Source organism: Danio rerio, chromosome 4, assembly GCF_049306965.1.
Source record: "Danio rerio strain Tuebingen ecotype United States chromosome 4, GRCz12tu, whole genome shotgun sequence".
NCBI classification, from domain to species: domain Eukaryota; kingdom Metazoa; phylum Chordata; class Actinopteri; order Cypriniformes; family Danionidae; genus Danio; species Danio rerio.
Genome location: NC_133179.1, coordinates 53,146,710 through 53,172,690, shown reverse-complemented (window position 1 = coordinate 53,172,690; position 25,981 = coordinate 53,146,710). Strand labels below are relative to the sequence as shown.

The 25,981-nt window shown below is 41.8% G+C and overlaps 1 protein-coding gene, 1 long non-coding RNA gene and 13 other non-coding genes across 15 annotated transcripts in view; 10 read left to right on the top strand and 5 right to left on the bottom strand.

The window, feature by feature from the left end:
* LOC141381964 (uncharacterized) overlaps window positions 1–25,981 on the bottom strand; it is a 1,176,553-nt gene that overhangs the window by 210,875 nt on the left and 939,697 nt on the right. The window lies entirely within an intron of this gene.
* LOC108183901 (uncharacterized) lies at window positions 7,512–11,548 on the top strand. Its single transcript, XM_017355709.3, has 2 exons — window positions 7,512–7,705; window positions 9,935–11,548. Exons 1-2 carry the CDS (start codon window positions 7,693–7,695, stop codon window positions 10,927–10,929), a joined length of 1,008 nt encoding a protein of 335 aa, XP_017211198.2. The 5' UTR covers window positions 7,512–7,692; the 3' UTR covers window positions 10,930–11,548.
* trnar-ucg (transfer RNA arginine (anticodon UCG)) lies at window positions 14,835–14,907 on the bottom strand. The gene has a single exon. It is a non-coding gene; the product is annotated as a tRNA-Arg (tRNA).
* trnae-uuc (transfer RNA glutamic acid (anticodon UUC)) lies at window positions 18,381–18,452 on the top strand. The gene has a single exon. It is a non-coding gene; the product is annotated as a tRNA-Glu (tRNA).
* Window positions 18,541–18,627, top strand: trnay-gua (transfer RNA tyrosine (anticodon GUA)). Its single transcript is given in 2 exon segments — window positions 18,541–18,577; window positions 18,592–18,627. It is a non-coding gene; the product is annotated as a tRNA-Tyr (tRNA).
* Window positions 18,713–18,784, bottom strand: trnae-cuc (transfer RNA glutamic acid (anticodon CUC)). The gene has a single exon. It is a non-coding gene; the product is annotated as a tRNA-Glu (tRNA).
* trnar-acg (transfer RNA arginine (anticodon ACG)) lies at window positions 19,080–19,152 on the top strand. Its single transcript has one exon. It is a non-coding gene; the product is annotated as a tRNA-Arg (tRNA).
* trnae-uuc (transfer RNA glutamic acid (anticodon UUC)) lies at window positions 20,612–20,683 on the top strand. The gene has a single exon. It is a non-coding gene; the product is annotated as a tRNA-Glu (tRNA).
* Window positions 20,772–20,858, top strand: trnay-gua (transfer RNA tyrosine (anticodon GUA)). Its single transcript is given in 2 exon segments — window positions 20,772–20,808; window positions 20,823–20,858. It is a non-coding gene; the product is annotated as a tRNA-Tyr (tRNA).
* trnae-cuc (transfer RNA glutamic acid (anticodon CUC)) lies at window positions 20,944–21,015 on the bottom strand. The gene has a single exon. It is a non-coding gene; the product is annotated as a tRNA-Glu (tRNA).
* trnar-acg (transfer RNA arginine (anticodon ACG)) lies at window positions 21,311–21,383 on the top strand. The gene has a single exon. It is a non-coding gene; the product is annotated as a tRNA-Arg (tRNA).
* On the top strand, window positions 22,843–22,914 carry trnae-uuc (transfer RNA glutamic acid (anticodon UUC)). Its single transcript has one exon. It is a non-coding gene; the product is annotated as a tRNA-Glu (tRNA).
* Window positions 23,003–23,089, top strand: trnay-gua (transfer RNA tyrosine (anticodon GUA)). The gene is given in 2 exon segments: window positions 23,003–23,039; window positions 23,054–23,089. It is a non-coding gene; the product is annotated as a tRNA-Tyr (tRNA).
* trnae-cuc (transfer RNA glutamic acid (anticodon CUC)) lies at window positions 23,175–23,246 on the bottom strand. Its single transcript has one exon. It is a non-coding gene; the product is annotated as a tRNA-Glu (tRNA).
* trnar-acg (transfer RNA arginine (anticodon ACG)) lies at window positions 23,542–23,614 on the top strand. Its single transcript has one exon. It is a non-coding gene; the product is annotated as a tRNA-Arg (tRNA).

Here is a 25,981-nt window from a genome sequence, read left to right as displayed (position 1 = left end):
AAAAAAATTGTAAACAATACAGTGACATTAAGGGCATATAGCAATGAGTGCAAAGTAAACCAGAGTTGTGCAGATAAAAAACAGTATAGTGCAAAAAGAACTTGTAAACATGATAATTGTGATAAAGTGACAGTGACATATTGGGAGGTAGTATATGTGTCTGCATAAAGTGACCAGTGCAGATGAGTGTGTGTGTGTGTGTGTGTGTGTGTGTGTGTGTGTGTGTGTGTGTCAGAGTCCAGAGGTGCGAGGGGAGGAGGCGCGTGGGGAGGGAGCGGGGAGCAGAGCTGGGAGAGAGTTCAGCTTCCTGACAGCCTGATGGATGAAGCTGTCTTTCAGTCTGTTGGTCCTGGCCTGGAGACTGCGCAGTCTCCTCCCTGATGGCAGCAGACTGAAGAAGCTGTGCATTGGGTGGGTGGCATCTGCTGTTATGCAGAGGGCTTTACGGGTAAGACGTGTGCTGTAAATGTCCTGAAGGGAGGGGAGAGAGACACCAATGATCTTCTCAGCTGTTCTCACTATGCGTTGAAGTGTTTTCCTGCAGGATGCATTGCAGGTTCCAAACCACACAGTGATGCAGCTGGTCAGGATGCTCTCAATAGTGCCTCTGTAGAAGGTGTACATGATTGGGGCTGGTGCTCTTGCTCTTTTGAGTTTGCGGAGGAAGTAGAGACGCTGCTGTGATTTTTTGGCCAGTGCAGTGGAGTTTTTGGTCCAGGAGAGATCCTCAGTGATGTGTACACCCAGGAACTTGGTGCTGCTCACACGCTCCACAGTCGCACCGTTGATGGTCAGGGGAGCATGGAGAGTGTGCTCTTTCCTGAAGTCAACAACAATCTCTTTCGTCTTCTCCACATTCAAAAAGAGATTGTTGTCTCTGCACCACTCGGCCAGACGGCTCACCTCACTTCTGTAGTTTTCCTCATCGTTTTTGTTGATGAGACCCACCACAGTTGTGTCATCCGCAAACTTGATGAACAGATTGGAGTTGTGTGATGGTGCACAGTCATGAGTGAGCAGGGTGAAGAGGATAGGGCTCAGAACACATCCCTGAGGGGCCCCAGTGTTTAAAGTGATGGTGCTGGATGTGTTACTGCCGGCCCGTACTGCTTGTGGTCTTCCAGTGAGAAAATCCAGCAGCCAGTTACACAGAGAGGTGTTCAGCCCCAGCTGGAGCAGTTTTTGAGAGAGCTGTTGGGGGATGATAGTGTTGAATGCTGAACTGAAGTCTATGAACAGCATACGGACGCAGGAGTCTTTTTTGTCCAGATGTGTGAGTGCTGTGTGAAGTGCAGTGGAGATGGCATCATCAGCCGAGCGGTTGGGCCGATAAGCAAATTGAAACAGGTCCAGGGAGGGGGGGAGGACAGACTTGATGTGCTGCATAACAAGCCGTTCAAAGCACTTCATGATGATAGGAGTCAGTGCAATTGGACGGTAGTCATTAAAGCAGGAGGGAGATGAGTTTTTTGGGACCGGAATGATGGTAGTGGCTTTAAAACAGGTGGGGACAACAGCCTGGGTTAGAGAGATGTTAAAAATGTCTGTGAAGACATTAGTGAGTTCTGATGCACAGTCTCTCAGTACACGACCTGGGATGTTGTCAGGGCCCGGAGCTTTGCGTGCGTTAATCCTGCTGAGAGACCTCCTCACACTGTCCGGAGACAGAGTCATCACCTGGTCACCAGGGGGAGGTGGCATCTTCTGTGCAATGGTGCTGTTTTGTACCTCAAAACGAGCGAAGAATTTGTTTAGCCCGTTCAGCAGGGGGATGGTGCTGTCACATGTCTGTGGTTGGGGTTTGTAGTCTGTGATGGACTGTATTCCTCTCCACAGACTCCGTGTGTCCCTGCTGTCATTAAAGCGATGGGCTATACCTCTGGAGTACTGTCTCTTAGCTTCTCTGATGCCACGGGAAAGGTTGGCTCTAGCTGACTTTAGGCTCGCCTCATCTCCAGCTCTAAAGGCAGTGTTCCTAGCCTTCAGGAGGTTGAAGACCTCTCCTGTTAGCCATGGCTTCTGATTGGGACGGACTGTGATGGTTTTGGTGACTGTTACATCCTCAGTGCATTTGTTTATGTAGGCTGTAACAGTCTCAGCATACTCCTGGAGGTCAGTGGTGTTGTTGTAAGTGGCAGCCTGTTTAAACATATCCCAGTCTGTGGTATTGAAGCAGTCTTGTAAAGCCTCTGAAGAACCTTCTGGCCACACTTGTATCTCCTTGCAAACCGGTTTGGTGACTTTAACGATCGGTCTGTAAGCAGGCATTAGCATGACAGTTAAGTGGTCTGAGGCACCAAGGTGGGGGAGGGGGAAGGCTTTGTAAGCTCCTCTCTGTGTGGTGTAAACAAAGTCCAGTGTGTTATTGCCCCGTGTTGGAAAGTCTATGTGTTGTTGTATTTTTGGAAACACACTCTTAAGGTCTGCATGGTTAAAGTCCCCTGCCAGGATGAGAAAAGCATCGGGGTGGCCTGTCTGCTGCTCACTAATGTGCAGGTACAGGTCATTTAGTGCCTCACTCCTGTTGTTTGCATTGGAGCTGGGAGGGATGTAAACAGCGAAAAGCAGAATGGCTGTGTATTCCCTCGGTAGATAAAATGGACGGCACTTAATAATCATGAACTCCACCAGTGGTGAGCAGTGTTTGCGGACTACAACGGCATCGCGGCACCATGACTCATTGATGTAAACACAGAGCCCGCCACCGCGGGTCTTACCTCCCGCGACGATAGCTCTGTCTGCTCTGTAGCATGTTAGCTGGTCGAGCTGAATGGCGCTGTCCGGAACGTTGTCGTTGAGCCAAGTTTCCGTAAACACAAAAACACAACAGTCCTTTACAGTCCTCTGTGATGAACGAAGTAGACGGATGTAGTCCAGTTTGTTGTCTAGCGAGCGTACGTTCGCTAGGATGATGGAGGGGATAGCGGGTTTGTGGGGGTTAGCCGCTAGCCTAGTTCGGATACCCCCGCGCTTACCCCTCTTCTGCTTCCTCTCGCGCCGCTTGAAGCGCCTCCATAGTGGGCGAGGTGGTGAGGTGGGGGTCGGAGGATGGGTAGGCATCCGGAGCAAGCCGAGATCTTGCAGCTCCTCAGTGTCCGCGGAGTTTAGCTTGTGAAGTTTGTTTCTACCGATGTCTAGCAGAAATGTTCGACTATATGCGCGGTTACGGACAGATAAACGTGACGTTGACGCACAAAAACACTGCGACGTACAAGACGGAGAACACAAAAACACCGTTTTGTCGGGAGAGAGAGAAGCCGCAGCGTGTGCACGCGCCGCCATCTTGGTTCATCTATATTGATGATGTTGTGGGACAACATGAGGCAAAATAAACAAATTATAGTAGAACAATAATGTTTAGCATTGCACTGACTACAACTGGCCAACAAACTAGTCTAAAAATGACTTTTGCTGCTTAAGAAATGGATTACAGCATGCTGATGATATGCAAACATTTGAGTGTAAAGTTTATTAGATTTTTGACCATATTCTTTGTGTACCAGCAGACATTGGAATCTTTTTGCTTGAGACTTTATTTAAAGAATCAATTTTTAGATACTAAAAACAGTGTTATGCTGCTTAGGCATGGGACGATAACAGTTTTCATGGTATAAAGCTGCCAAATTATTCTGCTATATCATTCCTACTGTATATGTATGGTTTTTATGTTTTACATTTTTCAGGACAACAGTATCTCCAGCAGAAAAGATATCAAAAGATGCCGTTTTAAATCATAAAGAAATCTGTGTTTCTAAAACTAATGAAGACAGCAAAAGTCAATGATTCATTAGAATTATTCAGCCTGACATCTTTACTGCTCCAAAACACTTTTAAATTTTCTCAAAAAAAAATATATATTGTGTTTAAAGGGGAAAACTGTTTGTTTTTTTACCCAGACATATAAAAAAAATTTCATTTTAGAGCAGTAATCACAGTACCATGAAACCGTGATATTTTTATTCAAGGTTATTAGAATTAGAATCTTATACTGGCCCTTGCCTAATACTGCTTAATGTTGCAAAGTCAAAATATCTATTTTTATTATTTTGTTTGTATGTATAGTCATAAACACACTTGTTTGTAGAGCAAGTAGTGTTAGTTTTCTGCCATTTATTATTCCTGGTCATTTCTCCAAGAGGCACTTGAATTGGAAGTTCTAAAACATTAGCATATGAAATCAGGTCACTGCTATGACATGATTGACAATTGTCGCTGTTTGTCTTTGTGCTCTGTTTATGCTGAGAGCTGATGCCAAGTATTCTTCGGGCTTTTCACACTTCAAATGGATAATCCTGAGTCATTCCCACTCTGAATAACAAAATCCTTGGTTATCAGTAAGCACGTTCCACACTGCTCATGCTATACCAGGGGATAACAAATAATCCTAGATGTTCATTAACAGACATTACACATTCCCAACCACCGGATTAACATTGTTATTTGTATATTTATGTTGTCACTGTCCCTGATTAGACAAACAGCAGGTCACCTTTTTTGATGGCATTTCTGCATCTTTTCAGGTATATAAAATGTCATCATGTAGGACTACAGCTAAGCCTCGGGACATGCACAAAGACAATAAAACAAAGACAAAAGTACAAGTGAATGAAAACAAGTTGCAAAGTATGTCATCTTGCCATCTCCTCATTACTCCAGTTTACAGCCAACTGGCATTAAGCATTTGCATAAGTTCATTCATTCATTTTCCTTTGGCTCTACTGGGCCAAAAAAGGAAAAAGTTGAAGAGAAATTGCTAGTTCCCTTCAAAACCCAGGCAGTGTTTCCTCTAGGATTTTTTCCAGCTGTAGCGGCAGGCCTTTTTTAGACAGATCTACCAACTACCTGTGGTGTTATTTCAATGAGAATTGTCGTGACCCCAGTATTAGAAGTCGAGATCACATTTATGTAATAGCCTACAGCATGCAGATCTCTTTGCTTGTACATTTATGAATGTCTCTAATAGACCTACAGAACGATATTAATGCGTCCTGAAGTAAAGTGAAACGGCTATAGATCGTGTTTGCTGGCCTCACGCATCTGTCAGTCAGCCAGTCAGTCTGTCAGCACTTATTCTTAACGGGGTAAACAAATAATACACAGCACTACTACGATTACAGAGAAGTTCACGCTGTTATAATTCACTCAACCTTTTAATACGTTTTGGCGTTTAATACGTTATTACTGGCTATTAAAAAAATTAAATGTTTTGAATGAGAAGCTGTAATGTAGCCGTGGCGGGATGAATTTTGTCGTGGTGCCCCGCCATGGAAGAATGAATGTAGCGGAAACCATGCCAGAGGAGCAAATATATACATTTTCTACCCCAATAAAGGCTTCTTTCTCATTATGTAGTTAATAACAAAATATATACCACGTGTTTTTGGCTGTGAGACATAGTTTGGACAAAGTTGTCTGTGATTGTCCTTTTGTATAGTCATGCAGTGTGAAACTCCCTGTCGCCGATCCATCTTGCAGTGTAGACAAACCAGTGACAAAACGCTAGACCAGATAGTCATGCAGTGTGAAAAACATCCGTAACACGAATATTTTGAAAATCATGCAGTCTGATCTCAGCATTAGTCCCTTTATTCATCAAGGATTGCCACAGTGGAATGAACCACTATCTTTTTTTAGCATATGTTTTAAACAGCGGATGTCCTTCCAGCTACAACCCAGTACTGGGAAGCATTTGCATAAGTTATATCAGTGTTTCCTTTAGGATTTTTTCCAGCTGTAGCGGCAGGCCTTTTTTACACAAATCTACCAACTACCTGTGGCGTTATTTCAATGACAAATGTTGTGACTGCAGTATTAAAGGGTCACGAAACACCAAAACACATTTTTTGAGCTGTTGACAGTCGTATATGTGTCCCACACTGCTAAAAACACTATTAAGACACCTATATTTCACTAAAAAGTGTGAATTGGTTGTTTTTGCGTTATTTCAAGCAAATTCGTACTTCCGGTTTGAAACGAATTTTTGAAGCTGCGTCACGGTCATGACATAATAGCCTGTATTCCAGCGTGCAGACTGGGCGTCTGTGCCAGAGTGAGTCTTATTACGTCTTACAGTGTAATGCATTAATGCATGAGTAAGGCTCGGTTCAAACCAATCAGCGCGCTCTATTGTGCAACTTCATTAATCTTCATTACTGTCAGAGTGTAGATAGCAGAGACGCCACGTTGTGTTGGCAAAACAAGCGTGAAGTGTTGCTTTTATAGTTTGCTGCAGTTAAGTTTCGTTTTCATTTTCTCTCTGTGAGAGCGCAGACTCACGTGTGGATTAACAGTGTACGTGACGCGCGACAACAATAACTTACGTGTCCAAGGAGGAACATTGTTTACCTGAGAGTTGTTCTCATCTGCAAACGCTGAAATCCAGATTCGCTTTAGTCTCCTCTTAATAAAGACGCGGCTCTAGTTGCTGTTGATTGTCCTGTCTCTACAGATTTGGTAAGTGAGCGACCAGTGCTCTTTGTTTATTCAGTTCGTATTTTATTCGTATCAAACAAACTATTGCAACGAGTGTAAACAAGTTAGCACTAACAGTTACAACCAAACTATAACCTCGTGTTGGATTTTGTGACCGGAATAACACACGTGGCTTTCTGACGCTACCTGCAGTGTGCATCTAAGTTTCCGGGAAATGCTGAGTTTTTTTTTTCTCTCATTCGCCGTGCGGTATCAAACATTGCATGAAAAATACACGCTTAGAGCAGATCCTCGAATCAAATATCACGTTTATCGGGAGGGACATGAATAAATTCCCTGAATGAAAGAGTCAAACTGCAGTTAAAGTCCACTATTAAATAATTTGGCAAATAATTCGACTACAGATGTCCATGTAAACACAGTCACATTGTCCGCTGTGGTTGTGTGTTTTGACTTTGAAATTCAGCGCGCCCAAATAGACACTCCCACACCCTCTCACTTTAGTTCCTCCGACACTCCCCCCTAAACAGAGCTGGACACGCCCACTTTTCTGACTTTTTCCAAAGTAGAGGTGTGAAAACACCCTGCTGAAACGAGGGGGTTTCATGGCCCTTTAAAAGTTGAGTTCGCATTTATGTAATAGCCTACAGCATGCGGATCTCTTTGCTTGCCCAGGTAAAAAAAAAAAAAAAATGAAAATAGTGCACTAAAATGCACTTTAAGTATACTTAGTACACTTTTCAGTAATGTACTAAAAGTGCTCTATTTTCGCACACTAATTTTGTACTTAATGTACTAAAAGATAGTATTAAGTATATGTTAAGATAAACTTAACACCATCTAAGTGTACTCAACTGTGCTATTTTGAGACACCCTGAAATTGAACTAAAATGTGCTTTTAACATACTATATCTGTATTTTAAAAAATATATATTTAGTTACAACTAGAAATACACTTGAACCCTACTTTTAAACATTTAAATATATTTATGACTAATTTCAAGTATAATAGTAATATATTAAAAGAATATACAAATTGTAAAAAAAAAAGTGTGCTAAATACTGTATTAAAAGTGCTCGATTTTCCCAAACTAATTTTGTATTTAATGTACTAAAAATTTGTATTAAGTACATTTTAAGAACAGTGAAAGACCAGTTGCGATAAATAAAAACAAAGAGTCAGGAATGAAATAAAATAGAAGGAAATTTAATTACTTTTTTTGTAGTTTTGACAGCAAGAAATCAGCTTCAGCACTCTCCATGAGCTCCACAGGTCGACCTTCCTTACATTCAGGATACAGTGATATTTATGCTAACAGAGTCAACAAACCTTTGTCATTAGATTGTTTAGACATCCTCACGTAATTGGTTAGACAAAAGATAATTAAGTAGAAGGATAAACAGTCCAGAACAATTTTAGAATATGCAATGTAAAACATATGTTTCCTTAGATTATCATATTATTGACTACACTGGATATACACAAACATATCATCCCTTCTGCATGCCCATTCTTGGCTTTCCTGATCATTCCTTGACCCACAACACACACATACTTCAAGACAATAATGTTTTGGTAAGATTACCACACTCAAAATCAATTTAAGTGTTAGTGATAATTGCATTCACATTAAGTGTTCTTAAGTACAACTTTTGGGAAAATGTACTTCTACTATAATACATTACTAATAGATTTTTTATATATTAACTTATTTTAAACTTAAACAGTGTACTAAAAATCAACTAATGTTTAAAGCATTTAAAGCACACTTTTGAAAAACACACTAATAAAACTCTTTTTGGTGTTTTTTTCTGTAGTGTACTTTTTTGTAGTACACTAAACATGTATTTAAGTATTACTGGTATTTAATATACTTTTGTCAAGTGTACTAGAGTCCTAATGAAGAACATACTTATTTAGTATATTTATAGTGTAAAACCATCAAACTTTTATTTAACACAAAAAAATAACAATGTACTTAAAATGTATTTGCGGGTATTTAAGTGTATTTTAATTGCATTTAAGGGTGCTTTCACACCTGTGTATCGATTCAGTTGTTCCGAAACAGAGATTACAATTGTTACATTGTTGCTCTTTGCTCTTGGTGCGGTTCGCTTTTACACTGCAAAGTTTATAATCGGACCAAAAGAGCTAAAACAAGTCACGTGTGAGTAAACTCTCCTCATATTGGTCAGAGTGTCCGGGTTTATTTTGTCCCGCTCAGCTGTCAGGAGAGGTTGTGGTTTGGTGGTAATTGACAGGGTGCGCGCGGGTGACGTGTCTGAGCAGAGACGCTGTGGGGAGGGGTGAGAAGGGTGCGCGACGATGCCTATTTGAGAACCGGGAGGGAGATGCGAGATTACCGGGAGATCATCACTCATTTGCGGGCATCCGGAGACTCGCGAAACTTCCGGCCCTACTCATAATTCAATCTTCATATAGCCGTAAGCCTATTACATATCCATAAAACACTGTGATATAACCGCGCTCGGATCGGATCGCTTTCTCACTGCAATCGATCCGCTCCAGGGTTCGTTTCAATCGAGCCGAGACCACCTCATTCAAGCGATCTCGGAGCGATTACTTTGGCGCGGAACAGAGCGCGATTGCCCTGTTCACATATGCCAATCGAACCGCGCTAACTGGGCAAACGAGATACGTTCCGAAACAAAAGTGTAGGTGTGAAAGCACCCTAATTATATATTATTTTCACCTGGGATGTCATCTCGCCATTTCCTCATCACAGTTTACAGAAAACGTGGCATTAAGCTTTTGCAAAAGTTCATTCATTCATTTTCCTTCGGCTTAGTCCCTTTATTTATCAGGGGTCGCCACAGTGGAATGAACCACCAACTTATCAAGCATATGTTTTCAACAGCGGATACCTGTCCAGCTGCAAACCAGTACTGAGAAACATTTGCATAAGTTATTTACAATAATGCAAACTCAATAATATAAGCTGAATTATGCATACTTGCTATGAACATGCAGGATTTGTCTCAATCGGGTCTTCTAACCAAGTTACAAATGTTTAAATCCAGTGGAAGATACACATAAGGGAACACAACATGAGTAATCTAGAGCGAGTGCATTTGATCATTTGCATTTGAAGCCACAGGCACAAAAACAGCTTGGTTTTCCTCTGACCCCCAAAATGAAATATTCTGCAAGTTATATGATCTGATTTTGAGCCGAAACCTCAGACACATTCTGGGAACACCAAAGACTTATTTTACATCTTGTAAAAATTAAAAAAAAAAAAATTAAAATTAGCCTCACCTTTTACTCTCCATTAATAAGTTATCCCTTGGTTCTTTTGAGCACAAGATATTGTAAAAAAAAATGCAAGCTTCCTTTGTGTTTCAAAAGACAGGAAATGTTTAAAACCACATGACGGAGAGTAAATGTTAATTGGTTATTTTTATTTGTGGGTGAAACATCCATTTCATGCTTATCGCTTTGTGGCTTCATACTAAAGTTCACTTTTTTGTTGTTTTTAAGACCTGATGGTGCTGAAAGAAGAGACTCATCAACGGAATGAAATGGAAGAGAAACACCAAGACATACCGACTGATGAAAAACCCACACTGACTAAAAAAACTTCATCACGTGGAAGACCTCGGAAATCCAAATCTAAGTGTAATTTCAGCAGTAAACAGCGTAGAAAGACTTTTAGTCAAAAGCCAAAGCTTGACGTTCACATGAGAGTTCACAAAGGGGAGAAAACTTGCACCTGCAAACAGTGTGGAAAAAGCTTCTATACTATAGGAAACTTAACAGTGCACATGAGAATTCACACTGGGGAGAAGCCTTACACCTGTGAACAGTGTGGAAAGAGTTTTTGTCAAAAAGAAAACTTTAAAACCCACATGAGAATTCACACTGGAGAGAGGCCGTACACATGCCAACAGTGTGGAAAAAGCTTCTATCATGCAGGAAACTTGATAATGCACATGAGAATTCACACTGAGGAGAGGCCTTACTCTTGCCCTCAGTGTGGAAAGAGTTTTAAGCAAAATGGCAACCTTGAAGTCCACATGAGAACTCACACTGGAGAGAAAAGATTTACTTGCACACAGTGTGGGAAAAGTTTTGTTAAAAAACAAAACCTTGACATCCACATGAGGATTCACACTGGAGAGAAACCTTACACATGCACAGAGTGTGGTAAAAGTTTCACATATAAAAGCTCACTCAATAACCACATGAGAACTCACACCGGAGAGAACCCGTTTGCATGTGCTCAGTGTGGAAAGAGCTTCTCAAGCAAATCTAGCCTCATGAACCACATGAATGGTCACACTGGAACCATAGTGTTCACATGTGATCATTGTGGAATTAACCTCAAACGCAAAGACTACATTAGGCGACACATGAAGACTCACTCAAGAGAGGATCATTTTAGATGCAGTGAGTGTGGAAAGGGCTTTACCCATAAAAGAAGCCTCAGCGCTCACATGAAGCTTCACAATGAAGAGCAGAGTCCTGAAAAATGAGGCCTTGTCCACAGAAACACAGGTATATTCAAAACGGCAGCTTTTTCATGTAGTTTGGCTGTTCATTCAAGTGAAGTTTATTTTTAAACTACTTTTGAGAGGATCACATGCTTATGATTGTCCACAGCTGGTCCAGCATTAGCTAAAACATGATTCACCAATCAGATGATTCCAAACTCACTATAAATAACCAGAGTTTTTTTTACCTCAGTTATTGCTTACATGCAGGGCCGGATCAAGCTGATCTGCCGCTCTAGGCAGAGGACAGTCACGCCACCCTCAACCCCAATGTGAAAACGAAAGTGACCGGTTATGAAAATGAAGCGAGGTATCGTGGACCTCTTTTCTGCCGCCCTATGCGCGGATATAACTGAGGAAGCGCGAGTGCTGAGGGATGTGTCACGGACACCGCCCTCTCTATTCTGTCGCCTATGCACGAATATAACTGAGGACGCGGGTGGTGTGGGAGGTGTTGCGGACATAACTGACTACGCCGTTTGTTATAAAGTAGTGTCTCACAGACTGTACTTTGGTTTAAGGTACTTGAAGACGGATGAGTTAACATCACCGATGAGGACCTACACTATTAGTTGTCTTCAATAAAGTTTTCTGCCTGTAAGAACTTTGGTCAGCTTCCTTATTTCATCTGTTAGAGTCATCTATACATTGGCAAGCCACACAAGAACGGTTAAGCCAAATACAGCAAAATATAACAATGTGCTTCAACTTATTATGAACCAATAACCATATTTGTGCACAGTGCACATTTGCAAACAGTTTATTAATTAACCAAACAAATGGTCGGCTCTGAAAAAGAATTAGAAAGATTAGGGAGGAGAAAATATTTGAGGAGATGCAGGGAACACTGTCCTACACCCTCAGATTGTGTTTTTGATAATTCACATTGTTTGATTGTCACTCGCCTGAACAAACAAAGATTTACATCCAATTTTGTGCTTTTGTCTGCAGTTTCACAAAACTTGTTAGTGGATAAACTTCTGTGGTGTGAACTCGCTGTAAGGCAATGACAGTGAGCGACCGAGACAGACTCCCTGAAGCCCTGTTCAGACAATGCCATTTGCCAGTTACGACAGATCAGATTTGTGTCAGATTATGAGATTTTAACTTGATCAACTCTTGATGTGTTGTGGGTAACAAATGAAGACTTTGATTTCAAAACACTACACATTTATTTTAATGGACTAATTTGAGAAAAGAAACAAGTTTTCTTTCTGAAGACAATTACAGTCTCTGTAGACAACTTGTTGCCTTTAAAGATGCAATGTGAAAACTCCCATATTACTACAAATAAATGTATTTAGATTCATTATTATTATTAGATTCATAAATGTATTTGGATTCATTATTATTATTATTATTTATATTATGATATATCTATAATCTGGAACAAAGAAGTGAATTGCACTGATTCTGGAGAAATTAGTCAAACTGACTCTCTCATGTGTCTTGTGATTGGCTGTTTGCTGCACTTGTGTGTCTTGTGATTGGCTGTTTGCTGCACGTCACACTTTAAGCTGCATTTGCTCCAGAGTTGATCACAAACTAAAGTAAACTTTACGGTTTATATCAAGCATTGTCAAATCATTTAACATCGCCATAACCAGGTTGGGTTTATTTGATTTTGTCAACTTCCAGAGCTTTATCTTTAAACCAGAAGAAGGAGGGAAAATGCACTCACTCTGCATAGTGACATCTTAAAATAGTATTTAAACTAGCCTAATAGACCAGGGGTTCTCAACCTTTCACAAGCTGCCCTCACCCCCAAAAGCTGGTTCATTGCAGCTGTATATAGTGTATATTAACTAAATACTGCCTCATGTTTTATACGTTTGCAGCCTCTGGACGGAAGCATCATAAAAATTTATTTGGATGATTTGACTTACCGCCGTTTTCTAAAGTCTATGAGCGCAGCACACACAAACTAAATTGACATACTGCAGTCACACTTCAAAATGTGGTGTTTTTACATTTATAACATTTGAGCACAGTTCAGCAAAATACATCACATGATCTGACGACCAAGAGATCTTACAATTGACCATCTCTTAATTTACCATCACCAAACGATTTAAAATGTGACACTGATTTCATACAGAGTTCATACAGACACAGCCTAATGAAAACCAGGGTTTTTTTAAACACTTTTTCCAGCACCTATTTTTATTTTCAAGACTGACACGCAACGTATTGAACACCTGAAATGTATTCTCAGCAACCCATTAAAGCATTGCATAGGAACCATCTATTGATTTATTAAAGAAAACATTAATAAGATATAATAATTAGTTAATAATATATTTATAATTAAGAATATAATAAACCAAAATTGACACGCAATGTATTGAACACCTGCAATGTCTTTTCAGCAATTAATAAAAATACTGCATTGGAACTATCTATCGATTTATACAATTAAAAAAAAAACATTTATTAACAACAATAATAATTGATCATATATTAATAATATAATAAGCCTGCACTAAATGTGCCTGTGATTTTTTATTTTATTTTATTTATTGATGTTCTCTCACAGATGACAAGTTTTAGTAAATAATACTAATATTTTACAAATTACTCTTTTAAAAAACTACACTGAGTACTAGTTAATTACTTTTGAGAAAAACTCAGATTTTCATAATGGCCTTTTTTAAGAATAAAACTATTTAAATGGTTTAACTGCTTACATCACAAGGCTACATATAGGAATTTGCATTAACAAAGTATGGTCGATTTTTCCTTTCATGACATTGACTCAATTTCAATAGTACTGGCACAACTACCACATACTTTAAAGGCCATAGAGACACTTTTTGTCCATTTGTAAACAATACTTCCAAGCTTTGAAATGTTTAATTAAAGTATATGATGAAAATATTTAAATTTGGGGTTTTATTTACATATTGTACACTATTGTCCTATTTGCTCATTGTTGTCTATACAACATTTTATTTTACACTTGATCTTAAACTGAAATAATTTTACACAAGGACAAGGACACTGTCAGTGATAAAATAATAAAACAAATGACTTCGTTTCACTTGAGGTATTTGAAATATGACGACTCTACATTTCTCAAAGCAGTGCTTTAAGAGCCTTATTGTTTATTTTGATAAATGTAACAAATTGTTTGACCTGTAATGCCTGCACAATTTAGTGATGCTTTAAGACCAATCAGAACACCCCTATTATGTATAAATCACATAAATACCTCATCCAGAAACATTTCTGGCATAATTATTTTGTCGTAAAGAAATAAAAAGTTTCACCTTTGCTAAAAGTTCTGGTAGTATAATATAATAACAGTGTTATTTGCAAACTCTAAATAGCGAAATCATATTAGCAGCCAATGACTATCAAAGTACAACATTGGTCACAGTCAAATAAACAGTGTTAATGTTGTTTTTAAGTCATACTTGCATGCTAATTCTGATCGAATATTCAAAATTAAATGGTAAACAATATAGAGACTTCTAAATGAACGAATGTGTGAATATAAAAAAAACTTTACCTTTATAACTCGCCATCGGGAGAGAAGAGAGTGAAACGTGTTTATAAAAAATGTAAAATATATTACAATTTGTTTATGAAATAATGACTGTTTTGGTCTAATTTAGCAGCAGAAAGAGATCCGATGAATCCAAACAAAGATAACAAATTTGCACGTCCCCAAGTGTCTGGCTCAAGAAGTTCTTGTAACTCAGAAAACAGCACTTCAGGATCCCTATTGCTTTCAGACGATCTGGTGTGTACACCTAATGACAAAACAGCTTCTCTGACGAGTTTTCCATTGTCATGTCTTTTTGACCTAAGGGTATGAACCTAGCTTTTTGAAGGTCACACTGGATTGTGCTGCACAGCCAACTTCAAATGAACTGCATCAAAGACAACCCAGGTGGGACTTGAACCCACAATCCCCAGCTTCGAAGGCTGGTGCCTTATCCATTAGGCCACTGGGCCATGTCACTAATTTCTATCAAGTATCTCTTGTATGCCTTCAACAAGACTCTTCTTCAGGGCTTGTTGGTCTCGTGCTATGATTCTCACTTAAGGTGCGAGAGATCCTGGGTTCAAATCCTAGATGAGACCTATGTCTGTCACAGAAAAAGCAGTGGTGCTGTGCTGTGCTGTCTAGGGTGTTTATATGTTAATTGTAGCACATTCAGCTGTGTTTTCAGTTAATGAACATGTTGTGGACTTCTGATCTAAATCAGTATAACTTGTACGATTATACAGACAAAAAAGAAGCGTCCTATCGGATTTCTTTGAAGGATTTCAATTAGAATTATGATCATATTTTGCAACCATTCCTATAGGATTGTTTTAAAGTACAATACATAAAAATCCTTTAGGATAATTTCTACAACATTTTAATTGGATCCAATTTATATCTTAATTAAGATATGCTTTTCTATTGTCTCTCTTAGCCTATTATACAATAGTTTTGAATGTTTAATGCACAAATTTCCAAACTAACATGTCTATACCAAAAACATATACAATGTCGCTAGCCCAAACTGTGGGCTGGCCCACTCAAAACAGACGTTCACTGTGGGCCCATAGCAAGTCAACACAAATTGAAGTGTATATAGCCACAATGGGCGAAGTATAGGTATACTATCTGGGTCAGAAGTATGTCCTATGAGCATGCTCTGTGGGCATTTAGTAATTAACAAGTTAGGTCCCACTAATACTAAGTTGAGTCCAGGCACAAAATGTGCCTATGAGGTCCCAGTAAAGCCCTTTTATGCAGGGCCATTGTGGCTTTAACACAAAACAAAACTAGTTCACTTCTACTATGTAGCAAAATAGCACAATATCACTTCAAATGCATAATTACATATTTTGAAAGCATAAAGTAAAATCAGTAATAAATGAAGCATCTAAAAATATAAAGACAACATGGACTATTTTTCAAAGGTTTGGGGACAAAACTGCTTTAGTTTATAAAAATGCAGATATAAAAGTAACCTTGTAAATAATTATTCCTTTTTAATATGTTAGCTTTTCCATTTGAATATGTTAAAATATAATTTATTCCAATGATGTTAAAGCTGCATTTGTGTCCTAAATAAAATAATTTGAGACAAAACAACAAAACATATAAAAATATACTTAGTTAAAAGAAAAACAAAGTAAGATTTTCATGTTTGTATTTTCTCTACCATTTGTACCTTAAAGGGTCACGAAACTCCAAAACACATTTTTTGAGCTGTTGACAATCATATATGTGTCCCACACTGCTAAAAACACTATTTAGACACAAATATTTCACTAAAAAGTGTAAATTGGTTGTTTTTGCGTTATTTCAAGCAAATTTGTACTTCCGGTTTGAAACAAATTTTTGAAGCTGCGTCTCAACCATGAGATAATAGCGTGTATTCCAGCGTGCAGACTGGATGTCTGTGCCAGAGTGTGTCTTATTACGTCTTACAGTGCGGCTCGAAGGACATCTTTTGCATTCAGAGCTGCTTTCGTGAAGAGATCATCGGCAACACTGCTCAAAGTTTACCATGGAGGTGAAAAGGAAGCTCCCAGACAAGGAATTGAACCCAGGCCACAGCGGTAAGAGCACTAAGTCCTAACCACAAGACCACCAGGGAAGGCCTGGCTAAAGGTTGCCCTCTAGCCTAGCTGTGGGCCTCCACCCAGGTGTGCTGCAGCTGCTCTGACAAAAATAACTCTAACGTTTGCAACATCCTCCTGGAGAAGAGAAAGTCTCAGAGCCTGGTTCACAGTTCTTCTATGGAGGGACTGTCACATGCTCTGTGTAAAAGCATCCTATCGACACCACAACTTGCCATGACAACAAAGCACAGCATGCGTTGAAGGAACTCCATGTTTACCGGTCCATGTCCTCTTTCCAAACAGCATGCTAATGAGCACTCCTTGAACAGTGTGTGCCAGTGGCGCAATGGATAACGTGTCTGACTGATCAGAAGATTCTAGATTTGAATTTTGGCTGGCTCGATCAGGATTTATTGCATTGCTCTCAGTCAGTGCACTGCAGTTGCAGTTTGCCCCTGCCAGAGTTGTTTGGTTCTACTTTGGAGTGGATCAAGTTTCTGGGGCTGCCAGCACAGAGCCTGTGGGGTGCTCCCCTGGGATCAAAGTCTGCCCCAACTGCTCTCATATCTTGGTCCCGTACATCCCTCAGGACTTCCAGAAGAAACCAGTACACCCACTCTCCTGGGAAGACAGCAGTGACAGCTTGTAGACCAAAATGTTTGCTGTGAGGCTAAGGCGTTCTACTGCAGCACAGATACACATTCGAAAAGCAGACAATATTCAAAAACAAAGTGCCAACCTAAAACAAGATTGCAGTCAAAATGACCACCTCAGACAAGTGTGAGCAATGTTTCAGTCTCTGTTATACGTCGGCAAATATGCCATACAGTGCAGACGCCCATACTACTGAAAAGGAAGTTACCTGACTGAGAAAGGTATAAATAGAAATCGGAGCCTGCTCCAAACGACCTGGTCAGCCCCAAGTGGGCTGTAAAACCCTCCTGGAGTTTTCATTCATTTAATGTCTGGTACTAGACACTGCGTCCAACCAGTTATGTTTGAATGTCAAACCTACCCCAATCCTTAAACCAACCTCACAGTTTCCTGCTGTGTTTTATCAACCTCCTAACCTACCCCAACTCTTAACCCAACCTCACAGTAACAAACCTCCATGTGGGTTTCATTGATTCAATGTCTCGTACATGGCACAGAATACAACCTATCGCAGTTTATTAAAATCACACCTACCCCAGCCCTAGGCCCAACCACACGGTAACCTGCTGTGTTTTATTCAATTTTACTCCTACCCCAACCCTAAACACAACCTCAGAGTAAGCAGTTTATATATTTTTTTTTATTTTTATGAATGTCTACTACAGCTACATCAATCGCAAACCCAGCCTACGTGCGGTATAAGTGCCTACCACTTAGAGGTCATCCAGCCGACTTGCAGTGTAATCTCCTCCACTTGTAGGTCTCTGAGCTGCAGCAACACCTAAGGGCTCTGACACACAGACACAAAAGAAACCATTGCTTTTAACCTACTCTTGGACAGGAGAGAGTCTCCGACCCTGGATCTCAGGTCTTCTATGGAGGGACTGTCAGGAATCCTGTAAGAGCATCCCATCCACACAACCTCTTGCCATAAAAACAAAGCAGAATGTGTGGTGAAGGAACTCCGGGTTGACAGAGCCTTGTCCTTGCTTCAAGCAAAGTGCTAACAAGGTGCTGAACAGAGTGACGGTGGCACAAAGGTTAGCGCTTATGACTACGGATCAGAAGATTCTCGGTTTACGGAAACCAAGAAACTGTGTATGAGAGAGTGCGTAAGTGTATGAGTGGCACTTGTGCAAGCGGAGCAGGGACGTGCCAGCGATCAGAATGAACTGGAGTTTGTGCCAAGACTGGGTTTCAAGAGTGGCAGTTCCCATATGGTCTAGCGGTTAGGATTTCTGGTTTTCACCCAGGCGGCCCGGGATCGACTCCCGGTATGGGAAGGCTTGAGTGCTTTTGCTTCTGTCCTTTTTGGCCAGCGGTCAGACTGCAGCGACCTTATAGGATGTGGTTGTGGAACTGCCCCGTAAGCCTTCGATAGCTCAGTTGGTAGAGCGGAGGACTGTAGGTGGGATGATGGCAATCCTTAGGTTGCTGGTTAGACTCCGGCTCGAAGGACATCTTTTGCGCTCAGAGCCGCTTTCTTGCCTTCGCCTAGTGAGTTAACCACTCCTCAAAGTTCAGCATGGAGGTGAAAAGGAAGTTCCCTGACCGGGAATCGAACCCGGGCCGCGGCGGTGAGAGCGCCGAATCCTAACCACTAGACCACCAGGGAAGGTCTGCGTAAAGGTTGGCCTCAAGTCTAGCTGTGGGCCTCCACCCAGGTGTGCTGCAGCTGCTCTGACAAAAATAACTAACGTTTGCAACCTCCTCCTGGAAAAGAGAAAGTCTCAGAGCCTGGATCACAGTTCTTCTTGGGAGGGACTGTCACATGCTCGGTGTAAGAGCATCCTATCGACACCACAACTTGCCATGACAACAAAGCACAGCATGCGTTTTAGGAACTCCATGTTCACCGAGCCGTGTCCTCTTTCCAAGGACCATGCTAATGAGCACTGCTAATGCAGACTGGGCCAGTGGCGCAATGGATAACGCGTCTGACTACGGATCAGAAGATTCTAGGTTCGACTCCTGGCTGGCTCGTTCAGGATTTTTTTGCGTTGCTCTCAGTGCAGTGCGGTCGCGGTTTGCCCCTGCCGGAGTTGTTCGGTTCTACTCTGGAGTGAATCGAGTTTCTGGGGCCGCCAGCACAGAGCCTGTGGGGTGCTCTCCTGGGTTCAAAGGCTGCCCCAACCGCTCTCATGTCTTGGTCCCGTACATCCCTCAGGACTTCCAGAAGAAACCAGTACAGCCACTCTCCTGGGAAGACATCAGTGACAGCTTGTAAACCAAAATGTTTGCTGTGAGGCTAAGGCGTTCTACTGCAGCACAGATACGCATACGAAAAGCATACAATATTCAAAAACAAAGTGCCAACCTAAAACAAGATTGCAGTCAAAATGACCACCTCAGACAAGTGTGAGCAATGTTTCAGTCTCTGTTATACGTCGGCAAATATGCCACACAGTGCAGACGCTCATACTACTGAAAAGGAAGTTACCTGACTGAGAAAGGTATAAATAGAAACCGGAGCCTGCTCCAAACGACCTGGTCAGCCCCAAGTGGGCTGTAAAAACCTCCTGGAGTTTTCATTCATTTAATGTCTGGTACAAGACACTGCGTCCAACCAGTTATGTTTGAATGTCAAACCTACCCCAATCCTTAAACCAACCTCACAGTTTCCTGCTGTGTTTTATCAACCTCCCAACCTACCCCAACTCTTAACCCAACCTCACAGTAACAAACCTCCATGTGGGTTTCATTGATTCAATGTCTCGTACATGGCACAGAATACAACCTATCGCAGTTTATTAAAATCACACCTACCCCAGCCCTAGGCCCAACCACACGGTAACCTGCTGTGTTTTATTCAATTTTACTCCTACCCCAACCCTAAACACAACCTCAGAGTAAGCAGTTTATATATTTTTTTTATTTTTATGAATGTCTACTACAGCTACATCAATCGCAAACCCAGCCTACGTGCGGTATAAGTGCCTACCACTTAGAGGTCATCCAGCCGACTTGCAGTGTAATCTCCTTCACTTGTAGGTCTCTGAGCTGCAGCAACACCTAAGGGCTCTGACACACAGACACAAAAGAAACCATTGCTTTTAACCTACTCTTGGAGAGGAGAGAGTCTCCGACCCTGGATCTCAGGTCTTCTATGGAGGGACTGTCAGGAATCCTGTAAGAGCAGCCCATCCACACAACCTCTTGCCATAAAAACAAAGCAGAATGTGTGGTGAAGGAACTCCGGGTTGACAGAGCCTTGTCCTTGCTTCAAGCAAAGTGCTAACAAGGTGCTGAACAGAGTGACGGTGGCACAAAGGTTAGCGCTTATGACTACGGATCAGAAGGTTCTCGGTTTACGGAAACCAAGAAACTGTGTATGAGAGAGTGCGTAAGTGTATGAGTGGCACTTGTGCAAGCGGAGCAGGGACGTGCCAGCGATCAGAATGAACTGGAGTTTGTGCCAAGACTGGGTTTCAAGAGTGGCAGATCCCATATGGTCTAGCGGTTAGGATTCCTGGTTTTCACCCAGGCGGCCCGGGTTCGACTCCCGGTATGGGAAGGCTTGAGTGCTTTTGCTTCTGTTCTTTTTGGCCAGCGGTCGGTCTGCAGCTACCTTATAGGATGTGGTTGTGGAACTGCCCCGTAAGCCTTCGATAGCTCAGTTGGTAGAGCGGAGGACTGTAGGTGGGATGATGGCAATCCTTAGGTCGCTGGTTGGACTCCGGCTCGAAGGACATCTTTTGCGCTCAGAGCCGCTTTCTTGCTTTCGCCAAGTGAGTTAACCACTCCTCAAAGTTCAGCATGGAGGTGAAAAGGGAGTTCCCTGACCGGGAATCGAACCCGGGGCGCGGCAGTGAGAGCGCCGAATCCTAACCACTAGACCACCAGGGAAGGTGTGCGTAAAGGTTGGCCTCAAGTCTAGCTGTGGGCCTCCACCCAGGTGTGCTGCAGCTGCTCTGACAAAAATAACTAACGTTTGCAACCTCCTCCCGGAGAAGAGAAAGTCTCAGAGCCTGGGTCACAGTTCTTCTTGGGAGGGACTGTCACATGCTCGGTGTAAGAGCATCCTATCGACACCACAACTTGCCATGACAACAAAGCAAAGCATGCTTTTAAGGAACTCCATGTTCACCGAGCCGTGTCCTCTTTCCAAGGACCATGCTAAAGAGCACTGCTGATGCGGACTGGGCCAGTGGCGCAATGGATAACGCGTCTGACTACGGATCAGAAGATTCTAGGTTCGACTCCTGGCTGGCTCGTTCAGGATTTTTTTGCGTTGCTCTCAGTGCAGTGCGGTCGCGGTTTTCCCCTGCCGGAGTTGTTCGGTTCTACTCTGGAGTGAATCGAGTTTCTGGGGCCGCCAGCACAGAGCCTGTGGGGTGCTCTCCTGGGTTCAAAGGCTGCCCCAACCGCTCTCATGTCTTGGTCCCGTACATCCCTCAGGACTTCCAGAAGAAACCAGTACAGCCACTCTCCTGGGAAGACAGCAGTGACAGCTTGTAATCCAAAATGTTTGCTGTGAGGCTAAGGCGTTCTACTGCAGCACAGATACGCATTCGAAAAGCATACAATATTCAAAAACAAAGTGCCAACCTAAAACAAGATTGCAGTCAAAATGACCACCTCAGACAAGTGTGAGCAATGTTTCAGTCTCTGTTATACGTCGGCAAATATGCCACACAGTGCAGACGCTCATACTACTGAAAAGGAAGTTACCTGACTGAGAAAGGTATAAATAGAAACCGGAGCCTGCTCCAAACGACCTGGTCAGCCCCAAGTGGGCTGTAAAAACCTCCTGGAGTTTTCATTCATTTAATGTCTGGTACAAGACACTGCGTCCAACCAGTTATGTTTGAATGTCAAACCTACCCCAATCCTTAAACCAACCTCACAGTTTCCTGCTGTGTTTTATCAACCTCCCAACCTACCCCAACTCTTAACCCAACCTCACAGTAACAAACCTCCATGTGGGTTTCATTGATTCAATGTCTCGTACATGGCACAGAATACAACCTATCGCAGTTTATTAAAATCACACCTACCCCAGCCCTAGGCCCAACCACACGGTAACCTGCTGTGTTTTATTCAATTTTACTCCTACCCCAACCCTAAACACAACCTCAGAGTAAGCAGTTTATATATTTTTTTTTATTTTTATGAATGTCTACTACAGCTACATCAATCGCAAACCCAGCCTACGTGCGGTATAAGTGCCTACCACTTAGAGGTCATCCAGCCGACTTGCAGTGTAATCTCCTTCACTTGTAGGTCTCTGAGCTGCAGCAACACCTAAGGGCTCTGACACACAGACACAAAAGAAACCATTGCTTTTAACCTACTCTTGGAGAGGAGAGAGTCTCCGACCCTGGATCTCAGGTCTTCTATGGAGGGACTGTCAGGAATCCTGTAAGAGCAGCCCATCCACACAACCTCTTGCCATAAAAACAAAGCAGAATGTGTGGTGAAGGAACTCCGGGTTGACAGAGCCTTGTCCTTGCTTCAAGCAAAGTGCTAACAAGGTGCTGAACAGAGTGACGGTGGCACAAAGGTTAGCGCTTATGACTACGGATCAGAAGATTCTCGGTTACGGAAACCAAGAAACTGTGTATGAGAGAGTGCGTAAGTGTATGAGTGGCACTTGTGCAAGCGGAGCAGGGACGTGCCAGCGATCAGAATGAACTGGAGTTTGTGCCAAGACTGGGTTTCAAGAGTGGCAGTTCCCATATGGTCTAGCGGTTAGGATTCCTGGTTTTCACCCAGGCGGCCCGAGTTCGACTCCCGGTATGGGAAGGCTTGAGTGCTTTTGCTTCTGTCCCTTTTGGCCAGCGGTCGGACTGCAGCTACCTTATAGGATGTGGTTGTGGATCTTCACCATAAGCCTTCGATAGCTCAGTTGGTAGAGCGGAGGACTGTAGGTGGGATGATGGCAATCCTTAGGTCGCTGGTTGGACTCCGGCTCGAAGGACATCTTTTGCGCTCAGAGCCGCTTTCTTGCCTTCGCCAATTGAGTTTACCAATCCTCAAAGTTCAGCATGGAGGTGAAAAGGAAGTTCCCTGACCGGGAATCGAACCCGGGCCGCGGCGGTGAGAGCGCCGAATCCTAACCACTAGACCACCAGGGAAGGTCTGCGTAAAGGTTGGCCTCAAGTCTAGCTGTGGGCCTCCACCCAGGTGTGCTGCAGCTGCTCTGACAAAAATAACTAACGTTTGCAACCTCCTCTTGGAGAAGAGAAAGTCTCAGAGCCTGGATCACAGTTCTTCTTGGGAGGGACTGTCACATGCTCGGTGTAAGAGCATCCTATCGACACCACAACTTGCCATGACAACAAAGCACAGCATGCGTTTTAGGAACTCCATGTTCACCGAGCCGTGTCCTCTTTCCAAGGACCATGCTAATGAGCACAGCTGATGCGGACTGGGCCAGTGGCGCAATGGATAACGCGTCTGACTACGGATCAGAAGATTCTAGGTTCGACCCCTGGCTGGCTCGTTCAGGATTTTTTTGTGTTTCTCTCAGTGCAGTGCGGTCGCGGTTTGCCCCTGCCGGAGTTGTTCGGTTCTACTCTGGAGTGAATCGAGTTTCTGGGGCCGCCAGCACAGAGCCTGTGGGGTGCTCTCCTGGGTTCAAAGGCTGCCCCAACTGCTCTAATGTCTTGGTCCCGTACATCCCTCAGGACTTCCAGAAGAAACCAGTAAAGCCACTCTCCTGGGAAGATGGCAGTGACAGCTTGTAGACCAAAATGTTTGCTGTGAGGCTAAGGCGTTCTACTGCAGCACAGATACGCATTCGAAAAGCAGACAATATTCAAAAACAAAGTGCCAACCTAAAACAAGATTGCAGTCAAAATGACCACCTCAGACAAGTGTGAGCAATGTTTCAGTCTCTGTTATATGTCGGCAAATATGCCACACAGTGCAGACTGGGCCAGTGGCGCATACTGTCACCTGTAAGTTGTGGTTATTCTTGGTTACACCGGCCAATCACGTTCTGAGTTGGAACCAAGATTTTTTTTTAATTCTTGGTCATGCTGGCCAATCACGTCCCGAGCTGGAACCAAGATTCACCCTATTCTTTGTTACGGCAGCCAATCGTGTTCCGAGTTACAATGAACGCTATGGCCAATCAGAGCCCTTATACCATTCAAGATTTGTACTGTTATAACAGATTTCGTTGCAGATTAATTCGGACAACAATTGCAAACTAAGTATTTTTATAACAAGTTGGTTTAAATGAATAACCATTACAGTAACGTTGAATACTACACTGTTAAAAATTGTCCCGTTAAAAAACAGTAAAATACTGCCAGCTGCAGTTGCCAGCAATGTACTGTTATTTTACAGTATGTTGCTGTAAAAATACATGGACTACATTGATTTACACAATACTCAAGTGAACTCATTTTGCTCACTGAAAGCAACTGCCTCAACTTGGTCAACTGCTGAATGAGTTTATGAAGTAATGTGCTATATATGCTTAGAAGCATACTTATAATGATAACTTATTTTAGTTAATTAGAAAAGTTCAGTTTAACTCTAATGTCTTATTTTTCACAACAGCACACATACATGTAAATCTGGAATCACCAGAGAGATTCTGACTGCATCAGCAACTAAACAGCCGCTATCTTTAAATAGAAAAAAACCATGCAAAATAACATCAGCAGTTCATTGTTCATCTTTAACTCATACACTGGCTCTACTCTCCTCCACAACGGTGACAGACAGAAGAAATTAGCTTCAGGTCTTACAGTAAAATACTGTTTTTTCCTTGATTTAACAGTAATCTACTGGCAGCTGTGGTTGCCAGCAATCTACTGTTTTTTTACAGTCTACTTCCGTAGTTTAAGTTAACAGTATATTACTGTTAAAATACATTTTACACTGTGTTTTTACCTCTCACACCTTTAACCCTTTAAACCCCAGAGCATATACTTCAGTTTTTATTGAAGTGTCCACACTACTGAGTGTTCAAGAAACATGTAGCAAAGCTGAAGTAAATTCATTAATTAACTGACTAATTAAATGATAATGGAAGATTAACAATGAATAAATGAAGAAATAGTGAAGGGAAAAAACAAGAACAGAACATACAAAACTTTAGTCACAGCTTTATAATGAAATAACCTGAAGAACAACAAATGATTCAAAATCATTTAAATGATCAGCGGATGATTAAACAACTCTACAAACATCATCACCAGCTACACTTATTACTTAACACATGTATTTTTGTATAACATCTACTAAAGTTCTTCTTGAGAAAAAGTTAAAGTTTTACGTCACCATCATGGAGAACAGAGTTTGCTTTAGTTGGGCTCTTAGCCCTGTCATTTTTATCATTTATATATCTTGGCTGCTGCAATTGTTAAGAACTTTGTTTAAAAAGCTCCTTTGTTGTGGCAAGCCAGCCAAAAACCTAAATAAGATCTGGTGATGTTCATGTTGCTATTAAATGGCAGAGTCTGTTCTCATTTCGTATAATAAAATTTACTGCTCCTATTCAATGTTAAATCTATTGTTTTACATTATATGTATATATATATATATGGCAATGATTTCTGGAAGTTTTTAAGAATATCTTGGACAATAACACTGCTCTATGGTGTACATCGCACTCAAAGAGACATCAATAATCAGCGTATGAACCTCAATAATGGTGAAAACAAATTTAACAAAATTTAACAAAATTAACAGTTTAACTCACAAACAGGCAACTGAAAGTCTAAACATAAACAACAGCAGAATAAAACACAAATAAAGAAAACCGTTAGACCATTATACAACATTTATTTATACCGCAATGCATACTGGGATATTTGTACAGTGCCACTCCCAGCATGCATTGCAGCATGAAACA